This window comes from Ascidiella aspersa, chromosome 5, assembly GCF_963924565.1.
Source record: "Ascidiella aspersa chromosome 5, kaAscAspe10.2, whole genome shotgun sequence".
In the NCBI taxonomy this organism is placed as follows: domain Eukaryota; kingdom Metazoa; phylum Chordata; class Ascidiacea; order Phlebobranchia; family Ascidiidae; genus Ascidiella; species Ascidiella aspersa.
Window position 1 is genome coordinate 16,498,376 of NC_139451.1, and position 12,629 is coordinate 16,511,004.

Consider the following 12,629-nt stretch of genomic DNA (forward strand, 5'->3'; position numbering starts at 1 on the left):
TTAGCCCACCAATATTTACAATTCACATTTTTTTGAGAATAAATTGCGGTTTAAACTATATTAATTGTGAATAATTAAATGTAGTTCTAAAGAATTCGCCAATTCTAATTTTAATCTAATTTGGAAAACCGAAAAGCACTAATTTTAATTCTAATCTAATTTAAAAGCAGGGCATTTCGCATTAAAAGTTGTGAGGTGAACTCGTGTTTCTGTGCGACTGAGAAGCCAAACTTAAAGCGTAATAATTGGCACATTGTTGTGCTCGTGACAGATGAACAAAGCTTGCTTAGTTCTGAGAGTTTTAAGACATAAGTTAAAACTTAGCACAAAATAGTTCTTATACTCTGTTCCATGTTGACATGAGATGCTATATGGTTAAGGTATACTACTTTGTGACTTTTTTGGTTTTGGGAAAGATTGTTAATAACAATTGAAAATAAAATAAAATAATCCAAAACTTTTATTTTAGAATAATTGCGGAGACTTACTATGGACAGATAAATATCTCCCTTGTTTTTGCAGATGATAATCCGGAACGTTTTGAGGCTCGTATTGAAGCCGTCATGGACGCTTCATATAAGGAGCGAGATGGAAAAAGCTTACCTAGTGTAGAAGCTCTCGACTCGGTTGCTGCACGTTGTATACTCGGAATTGGAAAGTTGCACGCACCACGAAGTCGACTCGACATAAACTTTACAACGGCAAAAGGTGTATTGTTCTGCATCATTGTAATTTAGTAATTAAACCATGTCCAATACAGATATACAGGGTTGATATTGAAGTAAAATTTACACTCGCCTCTAGACGATTGTCAGTGGTTCTCAACCTTTTTCATCCTGTGAACCTCATTTTCATCCCGTTAGCCGCTATTTAAAACTGAATTTCTTCTGAAAAACGGCACCTGTAAATATGTCAATACAAAAAAGTATAATAATAAATTTCAAAGCCAAAAAGGTCGAGTAGATCGACAGCATCTTGATTAAGACGTTTCGATACGAACTTGTATCATCAGTCACACTAACTGAAGATGATACAAGTTCGTATCGAAACGTCTTAATCAAGATGCTGTCGATCTACTCGACCTTTTTGGCTTTGAAATTTATTATTAAGCTACATTACAGATCCGTGCATAGTGTACCCAAAAAAGTATAACCTCTTTAAAATGACAAGCTTTTTAATCACTATAGTAGCACCAAATTATTAGCTCAACTTTTTGTCAACTTTGTAGAATAGTAATTTAATGAAAACAATATTGGTAGTCATAGTAAAGAACAAAAGGTACACAAAGTGGATTGTATACTGCAGTCAGACGTATTGTCTCGCATGCGAAATGTTCCTGCACTGTTTGGTGCTCATAACTTGCACCAATACGCATATGCACTTTGCAAAGTGGTCAAAACTTTCACCCCAAGTAAAATGTACCTTTATTAGGTTTAATTTGGTATTATTTTTTTAATAAAATGTAATGCTTGGCAATCTTTTTTGAAAGAATTGTTTTGGATGTTTTGGAAAGTTTTGAAAGAAACCAAAGTTATTGTACATCTTCTAGTTATGCCTTCCACGGTGTTTCTAACATTAATTCTACTAATTCTGAAAAGCTCAAGCAAATAAGTTTTTTTCTGTTGCACTGTGTGCACTTTGCACACCCGAGGTTTCTTCACACCAATACAACGGTTTTAGATGTCTATCTATCAAAATACATATGAGGCAGGTGGTGATTTTGCGACCCGCCCTAGTATATTGAAAAAGTTTCTCGCAGTTTTTTCTCGCAAGTGTTGGCAAGTGAGAGTTTTAAGCCAAGCAGTAACGACAACTACACACCAAGCATGATTCTCCAAACTTGAGCTTCAATAAAGTGCACACCAGGTCGAAATATAAACTTATTTTAAATTAGACATGCCATCTGTTAAAAAATATACAATTTGACTAGGACTAAAGCCACTGCTGTTCACAAGTGAATTCTTAGCTGATATAGCCCAGGTCCATGGCGAATATGCAGGAGTAGCGCTTTATCTACCATGTGACTATACCATAAACTATAGTTTCAGTTTATTGTAAAGTCAATACCATATTTTCAATTACATTGTTGATCCAAGAAAGTGCAACAATAGGTGTATTCAATATATTTAGATAAATACTCACAATAAGCACGCATTTTCACACACAGTTTTAGTCCAAACGGTGTCTAAATTGGTGGACCATGAAGACCAACAAATAAAATTATTTCTTTAAACGACAACTTATTTTCCAGTATATTCTCCACTTCTTCACATTTATCTCCATCTGTATCTTTTCCACAACTTCTGCTGTGCATCTAACATTATCTTTATGTGAACATGTAGGACATTGTAGGTGCTCAATCTTACTCAAATTACAAATTTTACGTATGATTGGACGGCCAGATTTGTCAGGAGGATCTTGTTTATTTTGTATGAAAACTAGTTCTTTATATTTTTCTTTGCAAAATAGCGGCATATGCTTCATATACTTAGTCCGTTTCAAACGTTATGTCCATTCGGTCCGGCATTTGCTCCAATTCATCATCATTTTATTAAAAATATGTTAAGTTCTGAGGCAGCTCTTTCTGCCATTGCATTTTCCTCCCAGAGATTCCAAGGCCCAATTACAGCAAGCACGCACCTCGAAATCGATTAGACTTTTTGCCAGCAAGCAGTTTTATTTAAAAAATATTAATATTTATATTTGTGATATTTAGTCATATTCAACCATAAAATTTAACCGTGCCAAAAGTGACTTACGTAGGTTGATGGGATAAGGGATTAGTATTTGTGCAAAAATTTGTAAACATTGTAAATTATAAATGGGCTAAAGAGCAAAAGTCCCATAACTTGAGTATTATTGAAGATTTTCAGTCAACGTTTTCACACATTACTTAATGCGACATATCTTATCCAGCAATCCGACTTTTATCAAAAATAATATTAAAATTTTTATATTCATATTGACGGGTTGCGCCATGACTCGACCGCCATCCAGGGCTCGAGTATTAAGATTCGTTCAAAAATTTATAAAACGTCTGATTGCTGGCTTAGTGTTTTATATACTGTGGAAGCTATGCTGTGATCTCATCTGTTACCAAAATTAGTGAGTTTGGAGGTTTTTAATTTCGTCCACTCATTTTATTAAAGCTACTGTGTTTAATATATACAGGGTCTGTGCAACAAGAAGTCTTTCCTGTAAAGAACGTCGGAAACATCGCAGTGGAAGTTGAATTTTTTGTTCAATCCACTTCAAACTTGTTTTCGGTTCGTCCAAACTTCGCTACACTTCCCCCAGAAGGCGATATTGAAATTACCATCGAATTTGCTCCAGACACGTCATCACCGATGACGTCACCTACCGAGCCACTGACCGCGCTTGTTTTGATGAACGTACGGTCTGCATTGGTTATTTTGATTGCTTAAATCAGACCTTGTTTTGTCTAATTCTAAAATGGTACACCACTAAAAGATAGAAATACGAGTGGTGCACAGTTTAAAATTGTTATGTTTGATATGTGTATAATATATTTTATTCTTAGCTGATCGCCGCACTTGCCTCAATCAAAAACCATAAGATTCGGTAGCACATAAAAATTGTGTTGTGTACACTTTTGACTTATATCAAGTTTAGGATGTGACGATTTTGTTCATGTTATTTTCTATTCTTAATTGTCTAGATTTTACCTTCTGGACCCCAATTTGAAGTCAAGGTCTCGGCAACGGTTGTTGAAAAAATTCCTGTTCCAATGACACCAGGTGACGTTTCCAAGTCTCCTACTAGCCTCCTCACCAACAAAACTCGTCTGCGTTGGGGAGGGATACCAATCGGCGAGTCAGCTAGACAAAAACTTTCGCTAAGGTGCGGGCCTTGCAAAGAAGAATTTGCTTTTCGTGCTTCGATTAAAAGTGACCACTCGAACAGTTTTCAGGTGAGAATATACAAGTAAAGAACAATCGAATATAACAAGTCGGCCTTAAGTTGTAACCGACCGAATTCGTTGGTTGGTTCATTTAGTGTTGTATTTTTTAATTTGGCAGATTGTGACCGCGGAAAGTGGTTGTGACGAGCTGACGTCACGCTGCGAAATGATGATTAAACCTGGTGAAGATCGTGCCATTAACATTTCATTTGCGCCTACACGAAGAAATATCGTCCACGCTAAGCTTGAATTAAAAACTCCAGTCGGTAGGCGCTGATAATGAAGTTTTGAAAACTGCTGTATTTTTTTTCCAAATCTACCCTAATACTTGTAAATTAGGTTTTTCATGAGAATCGCCGACAAGGTAAAAATATAAACCAGTTACAAGTGTTCAATATGAAAATCTAAATTGCATTTTAGATTTAGTTTGCTTGGTTTGTTTACCTAGGCGCAAAAAATTAATTACGAATTTTATAGTAAACTTTTAGGAGCGCGTGTTTTGTTTTTTCTTTATTTATCTTTTTGCAGATGATTTGCCAGCTACAAAATACACGATTCCTTTGAGTGGGTACGGTGGCTCCAGTCGGTTGCAAATTGAGGGTCTACAAGAAACTGATGGAAAAGTGTCGGTTTTGCACAATCAGAGCGAAACTAAGTATTTTAAATCGCTGATGAACGACTTATCTTCCGGTAAACATTAAAAAATATATTTTTTGACTTATATCAGGTGTGGCCAACTTCTGTTTGCGATCGACTGAAATATATTTTGAGGCTCCACGATCGACCAGTTTGGCAACTTTTTTATTTGACTCTTGTATTGTAAACAAAATTCGATTTCCAGTTCCGACTTATTAAATATTTTCAGTAGACTTCATTTTGCATGAAAAATAACGTGTTAAGAATGTCCTCCATTTACTTATTATTTCGTTAAACGACTGCTCGTAGCCTACATTCCAATTCAGCGACGAAGTCCAATTTGTTACATCATAATACGCTAATACGCCTTGCCCAGACACAACTATCGGTCATTTCAATATTGCGCACATGTACGACAGTTTGCTGTAATGCAGGGGTTCCCACCTTTTTACGATATAGAAACACTTTGACGCTCTGTACTGCCACTTGTACCATTTTTTTGCAGAACAACTAATTTGATCTAATCATATTTTATTCAGAAGAATAATATCGGCCTACAAAAATAACACTAAAGCTCCACAACTAAATTTCATAAGATTTTGTTTTTGTTTACCGTCCACCAATTGATCAATGCGCGGTGTAAATATGCTAACAGCGCATTAAAAGTTGTTTCCGGGCGCACCTAGTAGGTTTTGATTTTGTGACTTGATGTTAATAATGGCCAAAAACCCTATTCCCACGTGGAAGAAAAATCAGTAGCTGTGGAACATCGTGGGAAGCTAGCGTTGAATATGAAGAGGCCATACTGAGCCAGAAGTTTATTTATGAACATTCCTTGGTGGTTTGTCTTTGCTGTTTGGTCCTCTTGAATATCAAACAACTTCTCTTGCTCCCCGGTCCAAACATGTAAATCGGATAGATGAACTAAGAAAGGATCAGTGATATAGTTACAACTAACTACATATGGAAATAATGTGACAATTCAGCACTAAATAATGAGAAATGACAGTTTTAAATGCTTAAAAGCTTCGAAAGTGTCTGACAGGTGTACCAATCAGCCGATGATTTCCCGTCCATTTTTTTTTAAAGTCGTTATATCTCTCTTTGAAAAATAAAAGTAGTTTATCCCTCTTTTAAAAAAGACACTTTGTTGTGTTCCCTCGGGAGAGTCTGCGCACTTTTATGTAATAGGGGAGACAAGTGTGGTCTAAGCCGGATCTTCACAGAGCACCTTCAACAATCGAGTATTTAAAGCCGACGTTTTACAGCAACATTTATAATTTTGACAACTCTGTTCAAGCATATTAGCAACTTTGCAGAAAAAACGACAAAGGGCAAGCATATGTATAAAGCAATGAACAGTTGTGACGTTTAACATGAGTTTGAAACCCAGACGTTTGGCCAAACATAGATGGAGCCCCATCTGTCGTGCATCCGACAAGTTTTTCCCATTCCAATTCATTTTTCTTAGTGAAGTTATCCAGAATATTAAAAATAGATTTTCCTTTTGTTGTAGTGACCACTTTATGGCCCAAAATGATTTCCGTTTTTGGGAAGTAATTGACATCAGTTATTAAACATCGGTAGATTCATCAAGCTGTATTGCAAATCCAAACTTTGAAACTCTTACTCCTGCAATTACTTTGCTGGCGATATTAACTGACTTCTCGACACGGCGTTTTACAGTGTTGTAGGAGAGAGAAACATTCTCTAACTTTATCACCTACTCTCCAATTCCCGCCTGGCCAAGACCTAAGCCGCTGGAATAACAAGAACCTATACACTCGTATGCGCTTTCATGTGTTTATTTACCAAGAAAGCGACTTCATAAGGTGCCTTCACAGTGTCTGTACTCTTCTGCTGGACGCATTGGACAATGTTTTCTTGCAGAACACAACGACATACTGTAAAATAACTCCATTGTGCTCAATTGGGATGAAACCATTTTTTACAGATGCAGTATCGTTCTTTCGCTTCGGCATAATACAAGCTTGAGTAAAAAAATCTTAACAACAGTAAATATAAAATAGCCAAACCTACAAAGTGATAGTCTTAAGTTGGTAACAAACGGGTAGATATTTTTTCAAATTTAGTTTTTTGCATTTTCTTTCCTCACCTTCCTGCATTATCACCGTACCATCAGTATCGGTCGGTACTTTCGTAGCATTAGCTACTATAAAACATAAGCTACCTCTCCAAATGTAACGGTTATTACCAGGGGCGTATCCAGAAATTTAAAAAAGGGGGTCCCGAATTTTCACCTTGGGGAATTCCCCGTTTTTCCGTCGACGTTAATGACGCCATAAAATAGTGACAAATATGACGTCATAAATAATGAAAAAATCAAAAGAAACAACCGATTAACATCCAGCAAAAGCGAACCTTTAGGCGCAAAGCGTGCACGTGCGTTGACACTTCTGCCAGGCGCCAGCTGCGAAACCGCGTAGTGTGCAATCGTTAACTTCAGGAGTAAATCGAAAACAAGACCGTGAAATATATGTGATTGATTTTGGTAGATCCATGTACGGGACTACGCTAAATTACAAGCACGTCTTTCGCCATCTGCAATACTAAACGAAAATCGTTTTCCCGGGTGTTATTCGTCTAACTAACACAACATAAAAAGCGCCACTTCAATAGTTAATCTAATTCAGTGTTTTTAACCTTTTTAAGTGAGGGCACAGCTGGCAAGCGAAGCGAGCGCGATTTTTTTGGTATAACGGCATTTCTTTTAAATTTATTGCAAGTTTCAGTATATTGCCGAAACTAAAAGATAACAAAAATAAAAATATATGCCCAATATTTTTGAATACGTTTTCCGTTTGTCCGCGACATACTTGGCAGCCCTCCACGGCGCAATGGTAAAGAAGCGCTGATCTAGTTTAAAAGACAGCATTTAAATGTAAACAAAACGAACGTAGAAAAATCAATTTTTCACACTTACGTAGTTAAAATAGTCGAAAAGTACATGAAATAGACTCGTGTATAGTTAAGAGGCAGCGGACCCGATAAAATACACCGGCCCGCGGGCCGTAGGTTGCCGACCCTGTCTTACACCAACACCTGATATTAACGCGGACAGCAAACAGCGAGAAACATCTCAGCACCGCTTAACAAAAAGGCCGAAACCCCCACCCCCTGGATACGTCTTTTTAGAAATCCGACAGATAATGGACGCGATCGACCAGCTAATATGTGGAGATCGAGGTGTTGGCCACCCCTGACTTGCATGAACGGTTTAAATATATTAATGTTGAAAAAGGAAAAACGTCACAAACAATGCCTAAACTAGTCAATCGTTTTTATGCGCTAAATTACAGTTTATTTTTTTATTTCAGTGTGAGTTTTAACTTTTTCTGATATTGTGTAGAACAGAGTTTTACTGTAAGGAACAATGGTATTCGATCGGCATTTGTCAAAATCGTCGTATACAGGTAATTTCTTGTTGTTCAATTGGGTTTGTTTTGAGTAAGAAATGTCATGTTACTGTTTAGCCACTTTCTTTGTAAAAAAATATTCACTATGGTTGTAATTTTGCTTCAAAAGGGATTCATCTTGCCAACAACTTTTGTCCGCTGTCGTTTGTCACCCATCGCAGTTTGTTGTGCAAGAACGCGGAGCCACAACTGTTACCATCCGTGCTCACCAACTAAAAAAAAGTGCATTTGTATGCCTCTGGTAATTGTTTTTTGACCTTCCTTCACGAAGTTACAAGAAGAGCTTCACGAAGTTATATCAGTATTTTATTAATGTTTTGGCTTGAAATTTAAAATTTCATTGGTTAGATATTTTTTTTTTGTTCATTAACTTAGAATTTCCATAATATTGGGCGTGTACAAAGTATATTGTTTCAACGAGCTGGATTTAGACGGATATCCGGCTCGCATAAGTATATTATTAAGGATTACTACTTAATTTTGATATAATACACAGGAGCGGTGACGAACTGGCGAGGCAGATGCTTAGAATCACTTTGGCCAAACAATCTTTGGCTGCGCTTGTTAACCGCTACGTTCCACAATCTAACGCCTATCTTAGGATGATTAAATTCGATGTAACTTTTTCCGGAGAAGGTATGTTTAGGAAATTTGGAGAAATATATTCGTTTTATCAACTAAACATAAAATGGCATAAAAATAATAAGGATTTGTATTTTGCATTTGAAATTATTAAATGAGTAAATACAGGGTGCGACAGAAAAACTTACCACATTTCCATTTAGGAAAAAGAGACAAAATTTATAAGCAGTCAACACATTTATTGTTTTATTTCAAAGTTAAAAGTAACCATTTGCAGTTATGTTTTCAAGATTACATCCCGTAGATGGCGCCCTCGAGTCACAGATTCTCAATTTCTAATGAAATCTTCCACAATGAATGCACGGTGTTCGCCAGTCCAGGCCATGTTACATACCGATACAAAATTAAAAAAAATTACACAAAACGTTATTTACTTATAACAACTATAAGGACTTTTTATCGCTAAAAACGTCGAGTTAGACGCAGCTAGTGTTCCTCGCTGTTCGCGCTAATATCTAAAGTTGGTGTAACAACGGCATTTTTTTAACTGCAGCATATTATTTTAAAAGGTTGTTAACTGAGGCTTTCAAAGTCGCCTTTTTAAGCAATGATAGTTACCACAAAATTTTTCTCTATAAGCATATCCTAAGACCACGTGTTTAGTGTGCAATTGACGCAACTAATTTTCCCTCAACCGCAGCTTGTAATTTAGCTGACTTGGCAGTGGCACACTACTCGGCGCAGATGTTGCGCTAATCGTGGCATAATAACACCCGGGAAAACCTGTCGTAGTTTAGCACTGCAGGTGGCGAAATACGTGCTTGTAATTTGGGGAAAATCCGCTGCTAATAGTCTAAACATGATTCTACCAAAATCAATCACACACATACTTCACCATCTTGGTTTAGTTTTTCGCCTGAACTTAAGATAGCACACTAAGCGGTTTCGACGCACGTGTTTGCTTTGCGTCTTAAAGGTTCGGTTTTGCTGGACGTAAATTTGTTGTGTCTGATTATATTTATGACGTCATAACAAATCACTATTTTATGACTTCATACCCGTCACTATCTTATGACGTCATTATTCATTAACGATAGACAGAAAATAGGGTAATTCCCTAAGTTAAAAATTCGGGACCCTTCTTTTTGATTTTCTGGATGCGCCCCTGTTTTTGAATAATAACATATACGAACGAAACACTTGCTTCACTTTCAATTACTGCAAAAATATAAATATCTAATGCTATTAATCAAAACGCATTGAACTACAATTTCATGTATAATTTCAAACATTTTTTTAGGCGTTGCATTAATTAAAAACGGAAAATGATCGCTCCACAGATGCTGAAGTAGTTGGCATCAACAATTTTGCGCAGAATGTTAGAGACGCATAAATTGCCTAAAAAAATCTGTTAAGAGCTAAGACTCTGATCTGACTGACTAATAAGGGCAATCTTACATGTGTTTATAATATCAAGGGACCGCATAGTAGTGTGTTGCAAATTAATGTGTTAAGAAGCTGCCACAATGCAAATTGACATCACGCTCTGCTAGGACACGGAAAACAATTAAAATGTTGTTTGCAATGCTTAATTTGATAAAGCCTGAAAACTCCCAGTCTCACTGCCTCCCACATTCAAAAAATAATAAATTTCAAAGTCGACATGAACAAATTGATTTTTATGATGTAAAACCGCATTTTATGATGTAAAACCGAAAATATGACTCCCATGACTTAATAATTTTTTTATAAAGCCCGTCAACCAACAACCCAGTTCTTTCAGTATTATCAGTTTTACTACTTTCTGTCCGACGAAAAAATACGACTTCAATGCCTTGTGGCTTTTACTGGCCCTAATTTATTATCAACATTTTATCTTAAAATATATTGTTTCCTGTTATATTTTAGATACGGACACGTTACCTAAAGACGACCTATCTGAACATGAGCCCCATTCCTTTGATGTGCAAATATTTTACAATAACATTCGCTGTTCTGTCTTGGAGGTGAGGATTACATCATTTTTTGAAGAGTTAGGAGCGTGTTTTTTTGTAATATTAATGACCTATGGATGTTTACGAGTTTTAAGATACCCCATCAATTTTATCTTCAGATTTTGCTTGCAAATAAGTATTTTTATGACGAATTTGTTTCCGTTTTGGTATAAGGCCTTGCATTTGAGCGTTTCATAAAGTGTAATTGCTTTTAAACCCTCTGTTTCACATTTTTGGATGGGTGGTTTAAATTTGGGAAAGCGTTGTTTGGATATACCAATCGAATCCATGTCCTTCATAGTTCCTGGAATAAAACAGAGTCTGTACGTTTCTGTTCTCGGTGTGTTTGTGATGGTCAATAACCCCTGGTATGCAAATTTATTACCCAAGGACTGGGACTTCATTTCAAAAACAAGAAGCTAGAAGACACCATAAATTTCACATATAGTTGTAATCGTAAAATTTTTCCTACCATTGTCAATATACAAAGTTTTTTTAATCCATTCTTATGGCAAAACAATTTAGCTATTTTCTAAAAATATGTACATCTCAATATTTCAATACAACCACCTACCTAAATTAACTACTCTCAAATTAACTGGATGAAAAAGACACTTTTTTTTTAGTTTTTCTCCTATCGGTAGCTGTGGTGCATTTCTTGGATGATAGTGTTTTCGTGGGCTAAAGATATATTAGTTCGTTTTAGAAACCCACGTAATACAACTACTTAAAAAATATATAATTGTTTATATCTTGTATGTGTATTTATTGCGTCATAGTTAACGGATCACATAATTTTTTTTTAAATGTGGGCTCATGGCAAGAAAGTATAAGATCCCCTGTTATAGAGCACAACATGATTGATGTTTGTAGAACCTCAGCAATTTCCTGGCCATTAGCGACAAACGGATTTACTTCGATTTAAACATGATCTGTGTTTCACGAAGCGTTCTGAGAGTTTCTTATTTCTGAAGTAAAATACCGGACTGTTATAGGGTAAACCAGAACCTTTTAGACTAACGAAACAAACGCAAAATTTTCTGTAATTAATTTGGTTTATTTACACCAGGGTTCTCCCAATTTTTTTCGTAAAGGTTAGGATAACTATGGCTGGCCAAATAACTCTAGACCTAAACGATAATACGTCATGCCTCGGAAGAAGCTTTTTAGGTTTTGTGTTAAATAAGTGTGGTTAAAGAAACAGTTTGCAAGTTTTTGATTGTGTTGACCATAGCATTTATACAGCTCTATTTTTAAATTATAAAAGAAACTTGCAATTTTAGGTCTTTTAAAGGCTATAATTTTTATGTTAGATTTTTAAATGTCGTTAATTTTTTTTGAAAAAAAAAAGTTTTTGCGACATGCATTGATTTTGTTTAGTAGTTCTCTCAAACTGCCTGACTTTGTAAACTTCTCGTTAGCCTTTGCTGTGACCCACTACGAACCCCGTTACTGCTATATTCATCTTCCTTTGACGCGTCATGACAATGTACCTTATTTGAGCTTTGGGAGGTAGTCAGGTTCTAACTTTTAATTATGTTATTAAAGAAAATCAACAATAATTTAAAGTATAGTATCTTACACTTTTTACCATGTTTTGTGCGACTCCTATGTAGAGGTAGGAAAACTTCAATACAGAATTCGTTCTTTTTCGCTTGCTATTGTTCAGCCGAGGCAAGAAGCAACTGGCTGACATCACACTGCGCGCTTTATTATTGCCCATTACAATATAACATATTTTATCGCCGCAAATTTAAATACGAAATCTGATGATAATGAAGACCTCTCTGTTAGCAACTGTTTTGTATGTCGTTCCTACTAAGCATAAATCAACTTACTGTTGGTAAACCTAAAGCCTGTGAAGCCCTTATTGGGGGTTCGGCCCCCCCCCCCATTTTTCGGAAGTGACATTAACGTTTTTTGTTCGTTTTTGTCAGGGTTTACCTCCCCGTCCGAAGCTACGTGTTTTTTCTCAGTGTAATTGGGTCACACGTCTTGCTAATGAGAAACCAAAATCAAACGCAAAACACTTTTTTCGTTTCTTGTTTGGTCGACCGT

General features: G+C 36.2%; 1 protein-coding gene across 2 annotated transcripts in view; it reads left to right on the forward strand.

Annotated features, from left to right (window-relative positions):
* LOC146145120 (uncharacterized) overlaps nucleotides 1–12,629 on the forward strand; it is a 71,507-nt gene that overhangs the window by 43,114 nt on the left and 15,764 nt on the right. For both annotated transcript variants that reach the window (XM_083389605.1, XM_083389606.1), the window contains exons 30-38: nucleotides 523–708; nucleotides 3,172–3,392; nucleotides 3,680–3,931; nucleotides 4,041–4,188; nucleotides 4,451–4,612; nucleotides 7,929–7,992; nucleotides 8,105–8,236; nucleotides 8,492–8,631; nucleotides 10,486–10,583. In XM_083389605.1, the coding sequence (XP_083245731.1) occupies nucleotides 523–708; nucleotides 3,172–3,392; nucleotides 3,680–3,931; nucleotides 4,041–4,188; nucleotides 4,451–4,612; nucleotides 7,929–7,992; nucleotides 8,105–8,236; nucleotides 8,492–8,631; nucleotides 10,486–10,583 (1,403 nt within the window). The remainder of the gene's footprint in view (nucleotides 1–522; nucleotides 709–3,171; nucleotides 3,393–3,679; nucleotides 3,932–4,040; nucleotides 4,189–4,450; nucleotides 4,613–7,928; nucleotides 7,993–8,104; nucleotides 8,237–8,491; nucleotides 8,632–10,485; nucleotides 10,584–12,629) is intronic.